At 44.4% G+C, this 24,593-nt stretch overlaps 1 protein-coding gene across 6 annotated transcripts in view; it reads left to right on the top strand.

The window, feature by feature from the left end:
• Positions 1-4,394: 4,394 nt before the first annotated feature.
• LOC144114638 (uncharacterized) overlaps positions 4,395-24,593 on the top strand; it is a 57,222-nt gene continuing 37,023 nt past the window's right edge. Inside the window, exons 1-8 of one of the 6 annotated variants that reach the window (XM_077648499.1) lie at positions 4,395-4,521; positions 5,887-6,057; positions 11,887-12,014; positions 12,636-12,765; positions 15,817-15,885; positions 17,243-17,346; positions 18,766-18,850; positions 23,626-23,793. In XM_077648499.1, coding sequence (XP_077504625.1) covers positions 5,923-6,057; positions 11,887-12,014; positions 12,636-12,765; positions 15,817-15,885; positions 17,243-17,346; positions 18,766-18,850; positions 23,626-23,793 — 819 coding nt within the window. In that variant the 5' untranslated portion in view covers positions 4,395-4,521; positions 5,887-5,922. The other 5 variants (XM_077648500.1, XM_077648497.1, XM_077648498.1 and 2 more) reach the window with 5 other exon arrangements.

Here is a 24,593-nt window from a genome sequence, read left to right as displayed (position 1 = left end):
GAGAGAAGATCGGCGACAGCCGGTCTCATTTTGGAAGCAGCCAGCACACATGTTTCTACTGTATATGGCTGCAAGCAACTTGAGTGGGATTGCTTTCGGGCCTGCCGCCATGGACCGCACGGAGAAGACCCAGGTGACAGCTGCGTCCAATTATCGAGCCATACTCGTTGAGAGTGAACGACCAAAACGAAGGGGTTTAAGCACAACCGGACCCCCTTTCCGTAGTGTCGGCACGTGTCGAACGCCGCCGCCGCCGCGGGGAGACGGGCGTTATCTTCCCCAATTGCCGTGACCCTGCCGGGGACAAAGGGCCTCGTTTCGGCGGGCCTGGCCCCGTGACAAGACGGCGGGCATCATCACCAACACTCCCGAGCACATCCTAGGACAAGGGACCACTTTCCCGGCCTTTTAATGACTTCGCGTTCCGGCCTTGAGTGGCGAGTGTCATTTGATGGAGAACGGAGGTCGGTGACCCGCGGGAACCGTCAGCGGGCCAGAGACCGTCTACCACAGCCGACGCTACCTCGACGACAACCTTCTTTCCCTCGGACTCAACACGTGACGGGGGCGAGACCATAAGTGCGGTGGTGTGTTTGTGCGCCCAAGTGAAAGCCCTAGGCCCCTCCCACTCCGGCGTGGGCGTCCTCAACCTAGGGAATGTGGGGAATAAGAAGGATATAAAAATCGACAAGGAGTACGGAAGAAAGAACGCTCAGGACGACATCGTTCGCCAAGGGGGCCTTCAGCGCCGAAGCCCGACGGCGTGCAGCTTCTGCCAGCAACCGTTCGAGCTCAACTCCGGAGCCCCTCCATCGTCCCCATGAAGTCGTCGGCACGTAAGCTCGGACACCCCAGCCTCGGATGTATAATCATAATCATGTATAATTATTGAATATATCTGTTTGTTTAAACTGAGCCATACGGTGTCTCTTTGCCTCCCCGTCCCGTGTGGACCTGCGCATTATGGGGGGTCGTCACATTTTTCTTGGTGGCGAGGTTGACCCCAAACCACGGTCCCCTACCAAAGTGACCTTCACCCCGCTGCAACAGCAAGGCCAAGCAGTGGCAGTGTGTGAACATGCGCAAGGTTTGAGGGATGGGGGTGATTGGGGAACAAAAGATAGTTTCCACGAGGGTCTCCGGCGTCCGCCACAAAGCCTATAAAAAGAGGCTCATCCATTAACCGCTTCAATCCACTCCTCGGGAGGGGGGGGGGGGTAATTAACATACAGTGCGTATGTATTCTTCACTTAACGTACTTTTTATTTTGATATAGAGGACAGGATATATAGTTTGAGGCATTATAACTGATTAAGAAAAATAGCCTCTCCCGCACCAGTATCCATTTGATATACATTAAAGCCTCGTTAATTCAAACCCCCCCCCCCCCCATAATACGGAAATCCGGATAATTGGGCCTGCCGGCGTGCTGCAGGTAAGCGCCCATGTAAGTCTGTAATGTCGGATTTTCGTTAATCAGGAAGCATCTGAGCGCACACGGGCTATTTCGAACGAGCTATCGACTCTGAGGTCATGTTGAGGTGTGACCTGCAAAGCAAGCGATCCTTATAATATCCCTCCTCAAGCCTGACTGCTGGGCGTAGTCTTGTCGGTGCATCTTTGACGCGTGCGCAACAAGCGCGACGACGAACGGAGGACCCCGTCGCTGAAAAATCCTCCGCATAGTTCGCTTTTCGAAGCTTTGCTCCATGAAAAAATTTTCTGAAGTTTTCAGGGAGTTGTAGAAATAAGTAGGAGCATTAAAAGGAAGCTGAATCGGTTTTCTGTCTATTCGAGAAGATCCAAGGATTCGATTATAAGCAGATTGCAAAACATGCCAATTTTTTCTCGCGTTAGCATTTAAAATGGACGTAATCGCCGATTTAAACCGCAACGATTATCAGTCTTCACCTCGCAACATTGGAGCAGTGAAAAGCTCAAAGATGCCCTCATATCAATACAGTAGAACTCTGACAAATCGAACTTCAAGGGGATAGCAAAATACAACCTTTGTTCGTAAAGTTCCGAGACTCAGTCCATTAAAAAAATGAGGTTAACATTGAAATAATTTCTCCAGCACCCTTTAGAAATAGTCTCCCTTGCAGTCTACACAGCTGCCAACGCTTCTTGAGGTGTTGGAAACAGTCGGAAAACGCTTCTTTTGGCAGGGCTGTCTGTCAGCTCTTTTGTCGTGGCGTCTTGAATGGCCTCCATGCTCCCCATCGAGCGACCTTTAAGAGCTCTCTTCACACACGGAAACAGGAAAAAATCGCATGGGGAGAGGTCAGGCGAGTATGGCGGATGGGGAAGTACAGTAATGCTGCGCTTTGAAAGAAATTTTGCCACGCAGAGAGCAGTGTGCGACCCTGCGTTATCGTGGAGAAGGCTCCATTGTCCAGATGCCCATAAGCCAGGGCGACGGCATCGCAGTGGATCGCGCATATGTTGGAGCACGCGGATATAACACTCCTGAATCACCGTCTGCCCTTGTGGGACGAACTCGTGGTGTATGACACCTCTGGCATCGAAAAAAAGCTATCAGCACCGTCTTTGTTTTGGTCTTCTGTCGGCGCACCTTTCTCGACGCTGGAGAGCTTCTGGACCGCCATTCGGCGCTCCGCCTCTTTGTTTGAGGATCGTACTGAAAACACCATGTGTCGTCTTCAGCAATGATGCTGTCGACGAATGCAGCATCCTTCTCTGCCTCGGAGAGCAAATCAGCGCTCACTGATGCCCGCGTGTCCTTCTGGTCCTGTGTCAGGGAGTGCGGCACAAGTCTGACATTCAGCTTTCGTTTCCCCAAGTTCTCACGCAAAATTTGGTGGCATGTCTTACTAATGTCGAGAGCATCTGATAGCATGCGGACTGTAATGGTGCTGTCTTGCTGTACGATTTTCTTCATCCGAGCCACGTCGTTTTCATTCCGTGAGGTTGAAGGGCGAGCTTGCCTTGTCTCGTATTCCACCGACGTTCTCCCCGAAACGAACCTCTTGTGCCACTCGAAAACTCGCGCCCGCGATAATGTCTCGTTGCCGTAAGCGTCACGAAGGAGCTCATACGTCTGTGTGCTGTCTTGCCAAGCTTCACACAGAATTTTATTAGCAAATAAAAGGCGAACGATGGCGCGAAAATCGTGACACTCGAAGAGCCACTCGTTTTCCAGCTGCTACAGTTTCAGTTTCGAGTTGCAGGCAGCCGATGTCTCGTCTCATCGACGGCGGCTGATTTTTATCGTTTTAGGATGTCCATTACCGTCCAGACGTGCTTTTAACGTAACTTTATAGCACAGCCACGTCTCAGCTGCACAGTGCGAGAAAAACGACCGACGAGAAATACGAATGCTGCAGCGGGCGGGGCAAGCGCTGTTTGAAGTCAACTGCACCAAGCATCACGAATAAAAGCCCATTGGGACATAATTTGATACAATACGAAACAGTACATGATACATGATTTGTGAGGGCTTAACGTCCCAAAGCGACTCAGGCTATGAGAGACGCCGTAGTGAAGGGCTCCGGAAATTTCGACCACCTGGGGTTCTTTAACGTGCACTGACATTGCACAGTACACGGGCCTCTAGAATTTAGCCTCCATCGAAATTCGACCGCTGCGGCCGGGATCGAACCCGCGCCTTTCGGGTCAGCAGCCGAGCGCCATAACCACTGAGCCACCGCGGCGGCTCAGTACATGATACACTCCGTAGAAAAAGCGCAGTACCATACCTTTTGGAAGCGCTATTGTGAACCAGCAGAACACCGTCAGCACCTCACCGGATAGTAGCCTCGCCCTCGCTCCGGTTCGTTCTAAACATAATTCGGTAAAATGTTCACTGCAAAGTCTGCTGCCTGGTGAAGGTTTCCACCTATTCTGTCTTAAATTTATCCGCCATTGATGGTATAACTTGGGCTTATAGCGCGACAACGTACATCACAACAAATAGTAGAGTTGGCGACGCTAGCGCAACGGGACGACGCAGAGCTGAGCAGACGAGGCACGAGCGACGTCATGTCGTCTGCTAGTGTCGTCCCATTGCGATGCATTGAACCCAAATTTTTTAAGCGTCTTTACCGAAGACTTTGCTGGTCTCCTCATGCAGGTTGACGGCGCAACAGGTAGGCATTGTTTTGGAAAAAGACGAGAACGGCAAAAGGACGAAATGCGAAGTGTAAAACGAAAATTGAAACTGAAAAACCGTACTGAGGTCCGATTTCGTGCACTGCCAAAGGCTGACTTCCGGGACAAGCACGCGGTGGCTTCACTTTGGGGCGCTCGATGCGCTATCCAGCCCCCTAGTGGAGATCAGTGCGCGCTATGACGTCACTCCGCGCATGCGCACCGTATGTTTCTCTATGTGCGCACATCTGGCGGAGCGGTGGTGCCACGGCTCAGCGCGCAGCCACGCAGACCTCGCGAAGTAGCTGCCCATGGAGTAAGGAGAGTTTTCCTTCCTCCATGTAGCTGGCGTAGTGCAGCTATCGCTACAAAAGGCAACCGACGGCCCGGCTCGGTGCAAGAAGGGAAGAGGTACCGTAGTGGTGGGCTCCGTAATAATTTCGACCACCTGAAGACCTTTAACATGCACTGACATCACACAGCACGCGGGCGCCTTTTGCGTTTCGCCTCCAACGAATCGCGGGCACCGCGGCCGGGTTACGAACCCGGGTACTGCAGCTCAGTAGCCAAGCGCCCTAACCACTGAGCCACCGCGGCCGGAGGGTAGTTTCAACAACTTTTCAAAGCAACGCGCAACTCACTCACCCACCGATCCGCCCGTCAGTTGCTGCTTTGTCTGGCAGGTAGTGCGGCCTGTTGAATCGGAGAATACAAGCAAGTGCCGATATAAAATAACGTCTTAAAGAACGTAGGCTAAGATATATGCTACTTTGTGTGCGATGTTTGCGTCCAATAGGCCTGTAGTTTTCGCAGAGGAAATTTTAAGGTTCGGCCACAAAATATGCAAAGAGCGAAGTGGCAAATGCCCCTCAAAGGAGACCCACCGGCCAACGGCGTCGACCGATTGACGTCGTGGCCCCTTGCACTTGCAAGCGTAACTTCCCTGTGGGTTAGCTGGTAAAAGTGAATTAGCCACGGATTAACCGTAGTTGTATCCAAACGCGCTGCCTGTCGAAACTGTGCGTACATTCTCACGCTCGATTGATTTTCTACATTTACCGACTTTGATCGCTGCAAAAAAGGCAAAGTGCCGAAAAGCCATGCAGCCTACCGCGACGCCAATAAAAAAAAAATGTAACGCCGCATTTTTTTTTTTTTTTTCATAATGAGTCGAACTGGCCATTTACGGGGCTGAAGTGGTTCAAGCCAGGAAGTCGGTGAACACGAAAACGGTTGTAGAGTGACTCCGACACGCACTTTTCATTATTAGAACAGTATGCCGGCGTTTATGCGAGCGGTATTTGCGGCGGCTTGTGGTCTTATGTTGGCCACAATTTCGCCATATGTTTACAAGGTGTGTTGCGGGACGTGAGGCCAAACCTCGTGACTGTCAGCTGTTTGTCGCGGCTGTGTATGGTTTCCGGTTGCCGCTCGAAGGCCATCATATCGCACGAAGGGTTCTCGCTCCTGCATTACATGGCATAACTTGTGGTGAAGTTTATTGCGATCAATCTTTAGGTATATACGTTGTATACGTCGCGACTTGTGAATTACTGTAACGAGAAGTCGATCGTAGGACGAGCTGCGCTCTGCATAAGCATTCCGCGGTGATTTCCCGGTCGGTGGCATGCTACTTTCGTGCGCATGGTAATCGTGTGCCAGTTCAGCTTACTGATATCGCAGTCTACTCTTGGCGGGAAGTGACACAGTTTCACAGCTGTCGGAATTCCTTTACGGGACGGTTCATTGGCGTTTCACGCCCCGTTGATGGTCCAGGCAATCGTTGGGTACTACTCGGATCGTCCGGAGGCAATGGCAGCGCAGCTTTTTGAAGAGTTTTGGCAGTGGAGACTGGAGGACAGCCCTGAATTCGCCACCATGGTCGGCTTCCACGGCTACGACCACCTGTTGGAGTCGTACTCGTTACAGTCGTTTCGAGACAGGAGGGTGAGTGTCTCGTTGTCCGTTCGCTGCAGCCTAGGCCCGCTAAGTGTCGCATTTCGCATTGAACGTGCTCCTAACAAAAAAAGGCTGGAGCACACCTTATGGCGTTTTTCTGCGACTTCATACAGCCCTTACAAGAAGTGAAAAAAATCCGTCTCGGCTGCCGCACTCCGATGGAGCCGAAATGCAGAAAACATCTGAGTAATTATTATTCTTCAGTGCATGTCAAAGAACCTCAGTTGGTCGAAATGGGTCCAGACGCGTGCATCCCATACAGCTTGCCTCGTGGCTTGAATGCAGGTTTCGTATGGGAAAATTTATTAATATAATCGGCAAGTGCAGATCTCTGAGCCGCTGATCACTAGCGCAGAAGATGCGGACTAGAAAAAAAAATGAACGAACACAGAGCAGACTCTCGACTGAAGTTTTTTTTGAAAGGGAGTGGATAAATAGGTGGATCAGGTATTTTATATGCATGTGCATATCGGAAAAGCCAAACCAAGAAACCACGTAAACCATGCGTCAGGAGGGGTTCTGGCTACCTGCAGCATCTCATGCCATCTGTGGCAGAGTGCATGGTAAAGGACGAGTTGTCTGGCAGGGTAAAAAGGGTTGCTGTCGCTCCTTATGTGCACATTGGCGTTGAACCCATTCTTTAAGCGCTTAACCAGTTGCCTAGGCCATGCACCGAAAGCAGTGAAAAAAGCGGCTGTTCTATAAGAAGCATCGTGATCTCCTTTATTCCTCTTTGTATGTGCAAATAAATATTATTATTATTATTATTTTGTGGAAGGGGCTGCTTACTCTCAGTTCCACTATTTTGCGTTGCCGGCTGTATGGGACAAACATCTCGTTACTTGAATGGAGCTGTTGTGTTGGCTCAGTGGTTATAGTGCCCCGCTGCTGACTCGAAAGGTGCGAATTTGATCCCGACTGCGACAATCGCATTTTGATGAAAGGAAATGCTAGAGGCCTGTGCACTGTGTGATGTCAGTGCAGCACGCTTAAAAACCCCAGACTGCAGAAATTATCCAGAGCCCTCCCACTATGCCGTCCCTCATAGCCTGAGTAACTTTGGGACGTTAAACGCCATAGAACCAAATCAAATCATTACCTGGGATGAATGCTTAAGGGAGCATCACAGCAACCTGCCTAAAGTGTTACAGGGCGTCTTAGCATGCACTGTCGAGATTGCAGGTGTCGCCTCTTGTACAATGAATGCTGAATTTTACGCAAGCAATGTAACGAGCTTACGCATGTGAAATACACAGCAAAAATGGGGCTTGTGTCAGTGTTACCTTCTTGTCATAATCTCAAAAAAGAAATCTGCTTTTTGAATGGCAGTAGTACCTCTGATTAGGAGGGCTGTTTCTTTTTTACTTGGCTTTTTGATAAGCATTTGGATATGAAAGGCCTGATTTAGCTATGTATTCTACCACTTTTCATCAAATGCCAGTTGAGAGTCAGTGTTTTGTTCATTTGTTTTTCTTTATAGTCCACATCTTTTGCAATCTGTTGTAATTAAGTTTAATGCAGAAAAAATTTTTACAGTGAAGCTAGGGTGGCCCCAGCTATGGAATTTTGAGTTCCTTGCCATTGATTGTGGTGTCATTAATCCTGTGTTACTGAGCAGTGACAGTAAACATGAGCCATTATCATAACATTGCACATAAACTTAGATATTTCGGGGGAAGTTAGGTGCTACTAGTCTTCTATTTAATATGTTTACTTCAGTGAATATACTACATAGAAGAGCAGTGATCTTTTAGGCCAAAGAAAGTAAATTAAAGATTTCAGTTTCCTTGAATTGTTGTTGAAAACTTCTGTTGGAAATGATTCAGGTGTTCCATAAATTTTAACAAAGTGGATGAAATGACACACCATTGGGGACTAAATCTGTGTCATGGGAAACCAGCCTCAAGATAATGTAGATTGTGTGAGTGCTGGTTGAAATTGATCTTCGTGCCATCTGGCAGTGAGCATCTACTGTCCAGGCCATGGAATGTACTTAGGCTCTTTTTTTTCTGCTTTTTTCCTTTCCTTCTTTCATACAGATGATGTCTAGGTCTAAACACAAGTTATATAGGTTTTTGTGGTAGCATGCAGTGGGTAAGGATAAGCCTGCATTATTTGCATTGCAATGTATGGTCGGTAACGTGTCTGTGAGTGTTGGAAAGAAGATTCTCAAGAAAAAGGCCTGGAATAATAAAATTTTCACTCAAAAAATTTGTCTTTTGTTGACATATAATTTAGTTTAAGAAAATGAAGTGAACACGGGCACCATTTACAAATCCTTCGGTGTGCTCATAAGAATGAGAAAAAAAAAGTATACACAGTGAGGAGTAGCTACTAATTGCTAATCAAGGCACATCTACTGCATTGGTTGGCAGGCATGAGAATTCCTGCTTTCAACAGTCCTCCCTAGCATGCAATTTTTCTGTGTGGCTTTGGTGTGAAGCTGGCTATGAGGTACCTTTCCCACTCCTCAGTTTTCAGCTTGTGGCCATTCATGTTGGCTATTGCTCTGGACAGGTTTGTTCTCAGATGCACAACTTCATAAGATCCCCAGTATTTTCAGTTATGCTTACGCCTGAACTGTTTAGTGGCTGCTGGAGCTACATGCACCCAGATCATTGGGCAGGGTGGCTTCTCGACATACCATTGTTGAGGATTCTGTCGTTCTGAATTAGGCAGCACCCTTCTGGGGAAGGGTCTGTCAAAAACAGCATAGCAGAGCATTGTGTATCTAACTTCTGTAATAGGCTGTGACTAAGTGATCAGTGGGAACAAAACTGAGGTGATGTTATATAAAGGGCTGACTTGCCACCACTGTTTGTTTAATTAGCCACTTAAAGTTATCCATTTTGAAATAAGAGGGCTTAAAAATGAAGTTGCGAGTCATGCATTTACATGCAATTACAGTATTGAACTTTAGCCATCCTACTGCACAGTATGGTTGTAATTTTGGATTGGAAAACATTTAATCGCCGGCAGAGAGTGGTTTAAGGTGAGGTCTTGGTCGCTCTAGATGGCCGTCAGCCCATGGCTTACGGCGACCTCATTGGCTCGCTCCACTGCCTGGAATTGGGTCTCCGGGTTGGAGCTGATATTCTTTTTTGCCCCAAACTGCAGGAGACTTAAGGACAGTACTGCATAAGCATACTGCAATAATCAGAGTTCGGATAAGGATGAGAGAACACAGTAGGCACGCATTTCAGGGTCACAGGCTTCTTGCGCAGTGCACAGCACTTTAAAGAAACAATTTTAATGTAGTGCAGATAAATTGGATGCAGCATATTTAGTTTCTCAGTTTGAATGTTTTGTACGTGCTCCTTGTAAAGCATCATCTCATTTGCATCTCCAAATAATGTGACTTTTTCATACGGGAGGATATTAGTGATAGGCACCTATTGACCATAGAGTGAATCTGCAAACTTCATCACCCACTGTACACTGCCAGCCACGTGCACAACATGGTGGCTGCGAAAGTGGCAGCTTGTGTCAAGTCCTAAATATTGCTAGCATGTAGTGAGGAAATACTCTTGTCTGGAAGCTCAAAAACGCGAGCATGCGCAAGTGAAGGTCTTGAGTGCTCTGCCTAAAGTCATAGTGTTGCTTATTAGCTGGCGCTGACTTGCCCCTTCTTGTTTTGTTTGTGTTGCATTTGTTTTCTGCCTATAAATTAAGACAGGAGAAGAAATAGCATTCTGCTGTTGGACTAAATGTGTGACCTTCACGTTTTGTATGTGGTGTTATGCCAATTGCATGTCACATGGAGCATGCAACATGCACGTGGAATGCAGTTGCAAGAGCATTGCACTCAAAATGCAGAGGTTATCGGTTTGGTCCCGGCTAGTGGCTTTCTACTTTGCTTCTTTCAATTTTAAATCTGAGTAAATAACGGCAAGTAACAGTAATTACTTTCCACTACAACAATAGCAACAACAGGAGAATAGAATTCCTCAACACCAGGAGCCTCAAACTCATCTTCCTACATGGGCTATATTGGCAGACTTTTGTCTCCCATGGGCCAGTAACTGAAAAGGGAAGAGGAGAGACAAGGAGGGATCCAAGACAAAAGAAAAAAATTAAAATGTGAGGAAGTAAGCAAAAGTACGCAAAAGTGAAATGAAGCACAAAAATCAAATTGAACAAGTCAAGAGCGTGACAAACTGCCGCTGGTGAAAAAAAAAAAAAACTTTTTTGGTTGTTTATTTTTCTGTTCTATTCCAAATTTCTAGGCACTTCTCACAAAAAGCTAACTGCTGATGTAAGTAGAGGTGGCTGGGCGTTGTGGAATTAGTTGCTATTATAGGCTGTCAGAGAGTGAAAAAACAAAAGGTAGCAACATTTTTCGAGGACAGAGGCTGAAATCATTAGGCCTAGCAGGACGTACGACAAGGCTTTTGGGGCCGCATGTGTTCCATGCGCTGCGTGTTTGAGAGCCCTGCTTTAGTTTTCTTTGGTTCTGTTTGAAACACTGTTGCCTTTTTGGTATAAAACTACAAAATGTGAGATCAGTGTGAACTGAAAGCTGTGCCATAAAGCTGAGACCCTGTATTGAAGGCATTTAACTTGCAGCACTGAGATTACCTATTGTTTTAATGCATACAGCTGTGCACACCAGGCATTTTGTTGCTTGAAAAATATGTTCAGTTATGCCTATGGCAGGTGCTCCCTACATGATGATGCATTGGTGAAATTCTTACATGTATGTGCGCAGCCATGATAGAAGGTGTGATGCGAGCATGATCCCACGCTTATTGTCTCGCAGGTTATGTACACTTGTGCACAGTGCTAGCACTGCTCTGCATTCCACTTGTTTTATTTATGGCTATCACAGTACTTGCCTAACAGTTAAAAGGAAGATGTTTCTCATTTTATAATCAGCAGCAAATGCTTACTGGATGTGTATACCTGGGAATAAATTTATTAAAGCACTGGCTCACAACCCGGTTGTCTAGTGTTGATGGCATGTAGTGTATAACACCCTAAAGCAACATGTGGGCTGGTATTGGTTCTCTGGTATTGATGCCAGCGTCTGGTAATGATACCAGCAGAAGCTGGTATTCATTTCCTGTCGTACCTGAGGACATTTCAGGCAGCTGGCTCTCATGACTGTGCTAGTCAGCGTAGCACACATAAGACAGAGAGAGTAGTCGTCAGTGAAACCAGCCTGTTCTAGTGTTTCATCTTTTCTCGTGCACATGTGTACATGCATATATCTACAGCTTCCTTTTTTTCGCAGTGATGGCACCGAAATTCTTTATGACAGTGATGGCAGCGAAATAACTTTTCTTGCACATAGCTGCGTCCAGTAAAGTTTCTCTCCTTTGCTGCTCATTGTACACCATTGTGCTATCATTAAGAAATAAATGTTTTCACAAAGGTTCCTACTTTATTATAAAGGACGTTTAATAAGCTTTGCCTCCTGGGCTGTAACCTTCTTTTGCTGTGGAATTAAAAGGCGTTTAATTCAAATGAAACTTTGCAATTTCCTCTCTCCCAGGAGCACATCGCTTTCTGTATAGTTCCCAGCAGTGGCAGTGCACTCATGGGTCTCTGCATGCTCTTGACATGCAGTGATAGGTGTATCAGTGGTAAAAGTGTATCGCTGCAATGCGGCAGTCGGAGGCCCAATTTTCCAACCATTTCATCCCAGTGAAGCTGAGCACCCATCCAGAGGTAAGCTTGTACCCATTGGAAAACTGGTGGCCATCTGATGGCACTGGGGATCGAATCCCCGTACCGCCCACATATGATTTGGATGCTGAAACCAGTAGGCCACTACTGCAGTATCATAATCTTTTAATTGCTGTTTTTGTGGTGCAGGATAAAGTACAGTACTTTCTCAAGAAAGCGAAAGAACTGCCCAAGACAGAAGACCAGTGGTTGATGTCAAGCCTAAACATACTGATTGCTGGATTGGAAGGCTACCTTCGTGGACTTGACACAGATGGGTACTTTAAAACCCCTTGCCTTTCTGTCGTTTGCATTTGCTTTTATACACACATACTGTTATGTGTTCTCAAAGCACATTTCTGAAAGCAGCTGTAGTTTCACAGTGTACTGTTTGCTTAGCTGCTTGCTTCTCATCAGTATGTGTTTTAGCCTCTGGGATTGCTCAAGAAAGCAGCAAAAGCATGCATAGTAGGTTAAAATACAGCAGTCTGGAAGTATGGTTGATTCATATCACATGTGCCATTACGTTGTGTTGGGCAAGTTGGAATTTATTCATATTGTGGATCAACGCAAAACGGACAACAGACCTAGGAAAGAGAAGACAACACGGTCATCGTGTCCTCTTTCCTAGGTTCGTTGTCAGTTTTGCACTGGTCCACAACATGTGCCATTTAATATTGCTGAGGACTTCGCTTTAGACCTAATGGGGGATAAGTGCAAATGTATTATTACTCAGACTCTCCTTATATAAAATTTGCACATGTGATGTTTTTGAACAGGATTTAGATATCTACCATGTGCCCTTTCCATTAATGTAGAGCTCAGAATTGGGCTCTGGACAACAGTATCCGTTACTGTCGTTAACCTTGAAATTTCTGTTGTTGGTTATTTTCAAACAGCCACCTGTATCCAATCAGTTTCATCGAAGGAGTCCATGTGGACATTTTCCAAACCATCGACTACATGGTGTTCAATACTGTGGATGACTTCAGAAAGTTACTGTCCAGATACGAGAAACTTCCAAAACAGGTTGGACATGCAATTTTGCTTGTTTATCAGAATGCGTTTCTGTTAAATCATATTATTGTTAATGGTAATATGGCTAATATTGTATTGTTAATAGAAGTAGTATGTTAGTAGAGTGAATTTATTAACATGAAGGCTGACATATTGTTAGTCTGTGCCATGGTGTAAGAATAGGAGAGTTCTATAAATGAAAATCACTAAGGCACAGTGTGTGCATCCCCAAGCAGGTGGCACGCTGGTCTGGTGTTTTTATTTCAACGCACAGTGTTTGGAAGCGCTTCTGCAGATTTTAGCAGGTCAAATGTGCTCGCTGCTGGTTGCTTGGCTTATTTTGGGAAGCCACTTCAGGCTTCCTTGCATGGAACTGAGCAGCTATAAGCTCTGGTCTCCATCTGTGTTGTTGAAAACATCTTTACATTCAGGTGCAGTGTCAGCTATTCCACCTGTAACTTTTTTGTTTTTTTGAAAGAAAACCTTAGATCGGTCAGCATTCAGTCAGATCTTCGGTTCTTTGACTAAGCCAGACAAACAGCGTGCCTGTAAGCAATGTGGAAGGTTCCGAAATCGATGCGCGAAGTCATCGTTTGCGGGCTAATGATGCTCAGTGGGCGCGGTGAGGAAAGAGGTAAAGCGCATAGGATATTTTCCAGGATGGCATGGCAGTAGGTTAAGCGTCTTTGTTCAGAACCAAGTTGTGTTGTCAGTGGCTGCATTGTGTACCTTGAAACTGTGGCGAGAATTTCTTCTCTGCTCCAGCTCGGCCATGTCAGTGCAGTGAGAGCACTGAAACTGCATGATTGGTATAAACAGCTCGTATGACCTCTACTTGTATAGGGCCTGTCTTTCATCCTTTGAAATATACATTTTCTTGCTCTTGTCTCTCAGCATGGACTTAGTGGAGTAGCCTCACTAAGGTGATATATTGCATTGCTAACTTTGCTTGTCTATGCAGTTTAGGATTCATACTGAAGGCTTCATGACACAAGTTTGTAAAAGTAACTTTGCAGCAGAATGTTTCCCTGTGGCCTTGTATTCACTTTGACATGTGTCGCATGACTGACGAAGTCATTGGTTGTGGTCCAGTTATGCTTTCTCAGCACCAATTTCTACTGCGCATATTTTAGTCATCATCACAGTCATATTTGTATAGCAATGCCTCTTTTGCCAGCGGGGGTTTTACTTTATGAATGTTAGTGATTGTAAAGCATGAGGCAAATATCTTTTTTTTTTACCAGCCACTTTCTCAGGTCATACCATTTTCCACATCACCCATACCAGTTCCTTTGTCTATCTCCAATGGCTCGTTGTGTGTTTCACACTATTGCAGGCCTGGTTAATATCTTCATGCTTTGAATTTTCATATTCCACTTATGGGGGCGGCTGCGTGCAGCAGGCCAGCAAGGCGAGTTTCCATGCCAACTACTTGCAGGCTTTACTTTTACACAACAAATGTTTCCAACTTGTGGCACAACAGCCATGGCAGGTTCAGAAGAAAAAGCAAAGGGAGAGCAGTTTAGGAATGCATTTATTAACCTAACACAAGGAAATAGGCTCTGAGCAGAAGAATGTTCTGATAGATGAACATGGATGAGAGGCTTACTGTGCTGTCAGTCGTCATGCGAGAAGGGTGGGAGGTGAGCAAGGAGGAGGTCTGTGAGTAGACAGTCTGAGGGCCCACGATGAGAGAGGGAGAAAGTGTGCCGTTTCTTGCGACTGCCTGTTTTATCCCCTTGGGTATCACCCTTTGAGGAGCAATCAGTTGCTCTCTTGCGGGATTGGATATGTCCGCTTTTTCTCGACTGAGTGGCCAGTGCACCTCCGTGATATCGTGTTGGTGACCACAGAACGGGGAAGAAGCAGAGATGCCTTTCCACCCTGTTCTGCCTCTTCTCCCCTTGCTCCTGAGTAGCGGGCACGGGTCTTGACATCAGTGCACTCGCTGCTGGCTGGGGGAAGAAATATAATACAAAAATGCAAAATGCCTTTATTTCAACGTCATGTGCTGTTAGGAGGTGCACCCAAAAAAACCTTAGATTGACTTGACAAGGGAGTGCACTTTTTTTTTTTTTTGTCCCGTTCGTGTTGCGCTGAGAGCAAAAATGAACACTTACCAACTAGCCCAAATTTCCGCCTTGCTGAAGGGAGTGCACTCCCTTCCTACAGAAAACAGCGGCAACAACAGTGTACAGATAACAACAACAAAAAGGTAACCAAGCTTACTTAGACTAGACACATACTAGCGCAGAATTTGCTTTGAAGAACAAAGTCACAAGCATTGAAATGACACGAATGATACACAAAATAAGACTACATAAACATAAACATGCATTTTGATTGAACAACAAATCAAGTTCGAAGCCAGGTTTTAAGACTCATTGTTGGAATTAAGAAGGTTAGAGATTGAGGGATATAAGGTATATGTATAGCCCACACACTGTTGCTGGTTCTGCCTGCTCAGAAAACTGCTGGTGCAAAAGTCAGTGCTTGCTGATACTTTAGGTGAGCATGAGTTTTGCCCTATACTGTGCAGAACAGTTGGCATTTGAGCTGCACATCTTTCAGGAACTGTTCAGGAATGGAAAGATAATCTTTCCATCGTTTTCGTTGCTTATCACAGTGTCCTTTGAAGGTGCTGGTAATTATGTTATAATCTTCGTGCTGCTTCTCTGTTAGTGGACAAGTATTGAGCACTTTAATGACATCAAGGCCTGCAGTGTGCAGAAAAATGGTGGCCTTTTTTGTGGGCATTCCCTCTTAGTCTGAGCCAGTGGCACTAAAGAAACAGCATAGTGGCAGAAACTTTTCACTCTGCAGTGGGACATTGAGCAAGAATTCTGACTCTGCATTTCAAAAAAGGGTGCCCATGGTGTCAAGCAGGCTCCTTGACATGTCATACCTGCGCACCAACTAGACCAAACCGAGCTGTAGCGGGCGCACTTTATTGTGGACTGACAACATTTATTGGCTTGGTGTACAGTGTTACCAAATGGCTGCACAGTGCCAGACCTCTTGCCAGGGAAATCATTTAAAGAAAACCTCATTTTTCCTTTTTAGCTTGAAGAGATTGTAGATCTGATGAAGGAAGGCATAAGGCTGAAGAAGACGATGCATGCTGTGTCCATGGTGAGTTTGCCATGTTTTTGCTGAGCACTTGTGCTTCTATTGTGACAGAGCTGGCCATATGCTGGCCAGCAAGCTGCATGGAATGAAACATGTGTCAGTTTGGTTGTGCAAGATCCAAACAGATGATACAAGGCTCCAATGCAAGGTTGCAATGTCTGCAAAAACCGGATCCCTGAAACTTTTTCCAACCTGTCAACTTGGAAATCGGGGATCGTTACTGACAGTGTGCTGTTAAAAGAGTTCATTGATGTTTCAGGGAAACCGTCAAGTTTGCTCAGGCAGGAAAAGTGAGTATGTAAGTAATGTATCGGTACATTAGTAATGAGTGAGAATTGTCGTGCTTTCGTATTTGGATTTGCCGTTCTATGAGGTTTGTTTGCATGCTCACAGTTTGTGTGCTAGAAGCATGTTTTAATAGTTTTAAGTAATCCAGGCATTAAGTAGGAGGACCCAGAAACTGAAAAACCTTCCAGAATCTAAAGTTACCACAGGTATCCTGAGAGCCATGCTTGAAGAACCTAGCTGACAATAGCTTCAGAGTGGTTAGTTTTACTACCTGTAAAACTTGGTGTACGTGTCTTGTGTGTGCCTCCATTCAAATTCTAGGTGATATGGCATTAGGAATAAAACATTTTTTCAGTCTGGTGATGCTCCACGAGTACTTGGTTGGCAAGGGATGTTCAAGGCAGGCTCATTACAAACTAGGCTTGGAAGGTGGCGAATGTGAGGGCATCTAGAATTCCAGTTGGTATTGTATTTTGAGTCGCTGATGATGCTGTCAAAATCAGCTGGATGTGTGAGGCATGTCTAAATTCAGCAGTTGGTTGTTGACTGTGCATTTTAATTTTTAAGTGCGTATTTAAAATCACATAGAGAAAAGGCACCAAATAAACTATCTCTGGTTACAAAGTGTTATTACAAATGTGAAGTCCTTGAAGGCTTAAGTGGTTATTATTTATTGGGAAAAGGGATTTTACTCATCTAGAATACATGACAAGTAGGGGTTTGAGAAAGAAATGATACCACCTTTATATGATCTGACCTTTGTGAATTGTGCCACAGAGAGAGAACAAATGAATCATGTATGTGAGGGCAATAATACAGGTAGTAAGGCAGGTGAAAGATGAGAATACACCTAGCTCAAGACAAGCTAACAACATTCCCCTCTAACATCTGTCTTTACCAGGGAAGTATCTACCTGCCCTAGAAAGTTTCTTCCAAGCCATACACTGCTTTGTCCCATACCAAATGTAGTTCACTAGAAAAGGAAGCCTAATATTTAGTGTTGTATAATTTGCCTGCATACTATGATAGTGCTAGGCGACCAAGTAACTTTTCGCATTTCTTCTTTTTCCAGAAAGGTGTTTTGGACAGGCTGAACTCGTTCGAGGGTCCTGCTGAGAAGTCAGAGTTTTTTAAACGTTTTGAAAAGTACCCTGATGCCATATCTGAACAAGAAAGGTATGTTATAATTGTGCACCTCTGAGTGGTGGTAACCGAAAGAGTATCTCCGGTTTTCTGCCGGTAGGGTACACCAAGCCTCATATTTGAATGTAGATTGTGCTTGCAAATTTAGCACTGCCATTATCAGGATGCTTGGTGTGATTATGTTCACTTGTAATTTCGCAGTCAGCAAGGTATAATTGTGCATGGTATCAGCATGATTTGGGGGGATCAGTACATTGCGGTAATTGAAGGTTGCCAAAAGGCTAAGCACATGTGCATTGGCTGTAGCCACTTTTTACTGAAGTGTTTGAGATATACCTGGTTGCATTTAACTGGGGACATAATGCTGAACGAGCAGCAAAATTAGCTAAATGTGTGGGACCTGTGAATTTGTAATATAAAGCAGAAATTTTTCATTAATTCATTCTTGGAATACTGTTATTGCACATTTCAGAACTTTTTTACTGACCATTAAGCAACATCATATGTACTCTTGTAACGGTCTTAATAAACACTGTTGGCTAAGTGCCAACAGCTGTATTTTAAGGGGGAATGCAGCTTTCAGCAAAAAAACTATTTCTTGATGTATTTTCATGAAATTTTTTTAGCATATTAGAAATAATTTTGTGACTACTCTCACAAAATTTTATTGTTATATCTCCAGAAAATTGTTTTCCAATATAAATTTTTTCTTTGAATTTTGTGAAAAGGGTGCTGAGTTAAGAAAATGTGGCAGAAGGCTGGTCTAACATTCATTGCATTTCTACTCGCATGCTACAGTTTAAGACATTCTTAAAATTAATTTTTCTTCACAAAGCATGAATTTTGGTTTTGAATTGTTTGCTATGCAGTGTCTGTTGACATATCTAGAGTGAAAAGAAAGTTTCTTAAATTTAAAATTCACAAATTTGAAAAGCAAAGAATATCCTGCGCTACGGTACTAGGAGTGCATCAGAGCAAGCGGGGTCAAAATAAATAAAAGTCATGAAGAAATCTTCGTAAGTTTATTATCTAGGCAGAAAAAGGTAACTGAGAAAAATACCCATTGTTCAAACATTTCCCCGCAATGCATCGCTGCCATGGGTCACAAAACAATTTTTTTAGAGTACTTCCCGGTTTATTTGAGCTATGAAACTTTCGGACAGCATAAAAAACGAGGCATACAAGTGAATTCAACTTTCCAAAAAAACTTCTTGAGATTTCAATGTCCCGCCTTAAATCCTCTTGAATTCAGTAAATGTGTTCTATGTTTTGATTAACTGCTTTTTGCATTGCACTGCTACTGAGCTCTCTTCTGGGGTTATGTGTCATGCCTCAGGTTTGAAGGTGGAAGTCAAGGCTGTTCACAGTTTTCGTAAAGGTTTCTTGTTAAAGTGTGAAAAGTAGATTGTCTTTTGGAACACATTATGATGCATCCTTTTCTCATGATTGTAGGGAAGTCCTCAAGCAAGATGCAAGAAAAGTGATAGAAGCATCTGTGCTACCTGCCTTCAAACAGCTGAAGAAGTTCATTCAAAATGTAAGCAAGAGAATAATTCCTTTTTATTGTCCTGTGGCTGAATGTCCAGCCTCCCCCCCCCCCCCCCCCCCCCCCCCCCCCCCCCCCATGCATACTTTCTGTTGCTATAGCATTTTTGTCCTTTTCTCTAGCGCAAAAACCTTGTGTGACATAAAGGTACTGCTCAGCAGCTTCATAACTCGCTCTGTGACCCACAGATGTTCTCCTTTTTGCATCACTAGAGCTAGACTAAGCATTCATGCAGCATCATGTCTTAAGTCTTTTTCTCATATGCCGGGCTATAAATTGGCACACACCTATTACTTCAGTGGTGCTTGGCATTGTATTTGCTGCTAAGTAATCATGACTAATAATTTTATTTGCTTTGAAAGCTCTTCTGAAAAGTAATGACTTCATCCTGAAACCATAACACTTCAAATGTGCTTGCTATTTTGATAGCAGGACAGGTTTTCCCTGTCCTGAATCAGCTGCTGCAACCCTACCGAGGCAGTTTCTAACATCATCGCTCCAAGTGCTTCTCCTGCTTCACTGCCTCCAACTGTATTCGTCTTCCTTTTGTATCCAATCTCTCTTTCTAATATACTGCTGTTTTTTTTTTTGGCTCTTTGTGTTGCATACCCTGCGAGAGTATATTTCTTCATTTTAATTACATCTCTTCTGAGCTAAAGTATTATCATCTTGCAGTTCATGCTGCTCAAGGCCTACTTGACCTTAATTTACCTGATGTGCAAAGACCATTCCAAGCTAGTACTAGGGCTAATGGTAATGCACAGTGTAAAATATTACGCTCAAAATATCAGTGAGTGCATCAGAAATGACCGGTAAGAATTTTTGTTTCTGGTACTGAAACTGGAAAAAATAGCCATTACTGGCCACTGGAAGTGATGAAGGACTGAAGAGAGAGGTCTGGCCTGGTCAGGCATATCTTTTCATTGCACATGTGCAACTGGTCCTCAGCGATGATAATGTTTTGCACATTTTAGAACCAATAAGTAGGGGACCATGATGTGAAGTGGGAGATTTATTTATATTAGCTATTTAAACGTGCCTGACAACAGGTGGTGTATCTGTTTTCCCTCATGTCCGTCTGACTTGGTCAACTTTCACACATAAAGCCGCTTGATTATTCACATATATCACAATGTTCCTCCCAGTGCCAGCATTGGAAAATAAGGTGCACCATTCTGCAAAGTAGTGTATATATTTGTGTGGCCTGAAAAAATCATGACGCCGCTTAAGTCACCTGCAGAGGACAGTGTGATAGCAGTGTGTTCTGGATCCATTGCGCACCGATGGAATTTCATGAAGACGACAACATCCCAGGCACAGCAGGAGATACTGGCAGACAAACACATGGGCTGTTTGGCTGTGGCAGTGGTGTGGTGGTCTAACGCAGTGGTTAGTGAAGCTGATCTGTTTGCGTCGCTGCGGGTTCAAATCCTGCGCGTGGCCTTAAAGTGTTTTATTTATTTATTTATTACTACATCCTCCCACATGACACCCTGACATCCCCTGCTATGCATGCCCTCTCTGGTAGCGATGTTGATACGGTCACAGCCTCCCAGCTCCTCCTGTGGTGATGGATTTTCAAATTTGGTGTCGTGCTGTGATCGGTCCTGGGTGGTCACACGACACCTGTGACGTCATCACTGTTTCAACCATTCAAGGAATTTTCTGACATCCGGGGGAGGGTTCTTGGTGTGATGACCTGATTTAGGGATTATCTGATTACTCACATGTATTGAACCCAAGAACTCTGTCTTGTTCAGTTATTGATGCATGTTGTTGAATAATCAGAATCTTTGAGGGTGAGGCTTTTCCTTTAGTCACTTCAAAATATTGTCGCAAGCTTGTCAATTAACAGTTTCACTACATTGAAGCCGTCACCAGTGTATTTTATAGAAATGCGAATATAAAATTTTTGGTTGCAAAGTGAATACGAATAATAACAGTTGATTGCGAATTGAATTGATGTTTTTGAATAGCTTGGAATTCAGTGCAGGTTATTTTCAAATTGTTTCAAATATTAATACAAGTAGTTTAAACTATAATCAGTTTTTTCTACGAAACACAGCTATGGAGGGAAATGCATGTATTGCAAATTTTGTTTTTACCCACTGAGCGTAATTTGGTATGCATATAAGACCTATTAATGCATGCATGCACATAAAGCCTATTAATTAAGGGAGAGAGAATCTTGCACTAGTAACATTACAGTAAGCGTGTAGACTAGCTGAATACCATGTTTAAAATTCTTCAAGCAACATAATATTGTTCAGTGAGCAACAGTCTAATATAACGGATTGACTTGATGCTTCAATGACAAAGGAGCTTACTGAATGCTGTCATAAAGCACTGTAAGGTGGCCAGATCCTTACTAGAAAAGCGACGCCAGCGGTCGATTATTGGAGAGGCAAAGTGCAGGACAATGCTGATGAAATCTGACAAGACTGCTTCTGAAACGGGCACAAGAGTGGCAACCTGATCTGCAACGCGATTGGGATCATCCGTTCCCTTTCACGCTTCCTCTTGTGCCTGAATGCAAAGTGCCGGCTGTGTAATGCCGCGCCAAACGCAGTGTTCACGACAACACGTGGCCCACTTCGCCCTCTAGAAGAGTTGACTGTTGAGATAGTTGGCATTTCGATATCACATTCATCTTATTTAGCGCAAAGGACAGCCTTTGCATGTTGGTTTTGCTGGACTGCAAGCTCCTTGATGGACCCAAGTACTGTCACAAACCAAAGACGCAAAAACGAAACCACACCAACCACTCCGCTTAGTTGGAATGGTTTCGTTTTCTCCCTGCACGTGGGCCGTGCTGTACGCTGTGAGGTTGCGCTGGCTGGCTTCGAATTTTGCTTCTCACATAAGCTTTCTTCTTGTCCTCTGGAGCCAAAGATGCTCAGTTTCTAGATTTTAGTAGACGAAAATTGTGAAGGATGGTCGAGCTCGTTGGAAAACAACTGCAGCAGCGAACTCGGAGCACAGCTTTGCCCATTTCGCTATCTGTTGGAGCACACACCGCATCTTTTATCGTGGTGATCGAAAACGAGAGGATTGCTGGCGCCTGTTCAATTTTGTTTCTGGCACGTTCACAGCCACTCATTTGCTGCATCATCGCTCACCTCGGGGTCGTGTCATGTGATGCTGTACTTCGTTTTCCAGCCCACGGTGGCTCTCAATGGCTGTCAGCCAATGGGTTTTATGCCAGACTTAACATTGCCGCGTTGATTTTACTAGGAAATGACAAGTTCATTGATGTGACAAGAGTGAGCTACTGTGTCTAGAGAGCGCTGTTTGGATATGCTGCAATGTTCGGTCTCGAGTTACTGTTCAAATTTTTTGAATAGGAAAAGTGCAGTGCCAGCTCAGTCTAATATTAAATTCTATTCTCAAACTACTCTAAATTTCTAATATTCACACACCCCTAGCATTTCAGTAACTCATTAGCCACATTGTAGTGTGAAAAGCTCACCCACTAATCGATTGACAGTTTGTGTTCCCTGAAGCACTCAGTGCCAGCTGTGTACATTATAAACAGCCAGTTTGAGAGAAAAAACTGTTGGAAAAGCCAGAGTCAGCTTGCCTTAGTGTACACCTGGTTATTGATTAGTGTGCATCTGGGTAGCAAAACGCTAGATGCCGAGGAACTTAAAATGAAAACCAGCTCTCAGTGAGAGGAATGTAGATATGAATAAACCTAGAAAAACAAAGTGGCAGGTGGAATGTTTGTTAGAGAAAAGCAACTAGAACAGAAGACAGAAAAGAAAGCCCAGGTGGAATCTCTAATTGAAAGGAAGTGATAATAAAAAGTAAAAAGGGAGAGAAAGGTTTCCATCCGCTTTTCTATTCAAACACACTACATCCCATAGAAGAAGCCCACCGTCTTGCCTGTACAGCATGCTGTTTATTTTTTCTGTTCTGTGGAATAACTCTGGCATTGATGTTGCCACTTAATTTTATATTCAAAGCAGACGACCTTGCAAGGCTCTTGACAATTTTTACTGGAGCCCTTCTGCATCGCTTGCAAATCCAACGGACATTCAGAACATTGGACGCAGCCTTAGAATGACAGAAGCTCTAGAACCTCGTGCAGCATGTTGAAAGTTTGCATTGCTGTATGCTTGTCATTCCTCTGTGTCAGTGCAGTTGAATTGAATGCTCATGTTTATTAGGCATAGAACTCCAGAACTAAAACTGCACCAAAAGTAGTTTAATAAACTGGCTCCGTAGAGAAACTTGCAGTAGAATACTAAACACAGCATATGCAAACTGTAAACACCTCATCAGTATGCAAAGATGAGTTTACACTCGCTGTCTCAGCTTTCAAGCAGAACAGCAACTGTGAGTACACATGCTCATTTATATTCATACATAATGCTCCATTCAGGAACAATGGTGAGAGTGACGAAAAGCAAGGCAGATACTTTCTCACACGATTTCCAAACAGAGGCACATACAGTAAAAGTTATTGGGGAAGGCTTGCAGCGAGTGGTGGTGACTCAGTGCAGTGTCACATCTCTTTGCTGGGCTTACTGCAAAACTATCCTGTTTTACAGCCATGCCACTTGGCTGCGGTTACATCCTTTACATGTTCTGCTTAATTACATCCAATTTAGACCAAGTAAAATTTTGGTGAACTGCTTAGAGACTTAGCTGTCAAGTACTTCGATTTGGCTGTGATGTACTGGTGCTCATAGCATTTCAACAGTCATGGTTTGCGTATGTGGTGCTGCAGAAAGGAATGGTACTTATATGTGCACTGCTTCTAGGAGTACATGCCTCACCTGAGACATGAGATTGCAGCCACGTCCTTGCCAAATGGTGAAGCCTATTATAAGGAGTGCCTGCAGTACCACCTTGAGCTTGACTTGAATCCTCTGGAAGTGCACCAATTGGGGCTGAATGAAGTGGAGAGGATATCCAGTGCCATGAAGCAGGTAAGCTTCCCTTTGCTTCTTGTGTATGTTTTGCTTACTGGCTATATTAAGCAGCGGGCAATGAGCTAAGTCTGGGAAGGCAGAGCTGGGCTTGTCTGTGCATGTTTTGACAGGCACATTAAAGGGCAACTCGACCTTGTAGTTATGGCATTCTGGTGGTTCGCAGGTACTCGTAGAAACCGCAGCAAGTGGGCACTCATTACAAGCATGTAATGAATGATGCGAACTCTTAATCAAATGAATTTACAGCACTTCAAATGAACAACTGTAATCAGGAACTACTTTTTGTTGCACAGTGTCTGTAGAAGCATTTTCTGGCGGGCTAGTTAGCAATTTAAGTTCATTTTCGAATTGCGCAAAAACGACCACAGAGCAAAGGACACACACACACACAACACAAGTGCAGACTTCCAACTGTTTATTCGAAAACTTACAAGCAGTTCTTTTATACCATCAGCAACCACCACCAAGCAAACCGTACAATCAAGAACAAGGACAATTATCTGCGTCGAATCACACCACTCACTGCACGATATCTTGCATGCGCTGGAGCAAGCGCAGTGGCAAAGAACCGAAGAAAAGAAAAAAAAACATCCCACCCGATGTAAAAAAGCAGGTCGCTACTTGACTTTCAACCTACCCACAAAGCTAAGTCCAAAGCTGAAACAAATGACAATGAAAATGGAACAAAAAAAAAACGCGGCACAAAGGCGAGGGTGCAACCATAAAACCCACGCTAAAACCAGAGACGTGAAAGAATGAAAACGAAGATGGTATCAACAAGAAACACGGTAAAAAAG

The sequence above is a fragment of the Amblyomma americanum genome, chromosome 1 (genome assembly GCF_052857255.1).
Source record: "Amblyomma americanum isolate KBUSLIRL-KWMA chromosome 1, ASM5285725v1, whole genome shotgun sequence".
Lineage (NCBI taxonomy): Eukaryota > Metazoa > Arthropoda > Arachnida > Ixodida > Ixodidae > Amblyomma > Amblyomma americanum.
This window is presented reverse-complemented; position numbering and strand designations above follow the sequence as displayed.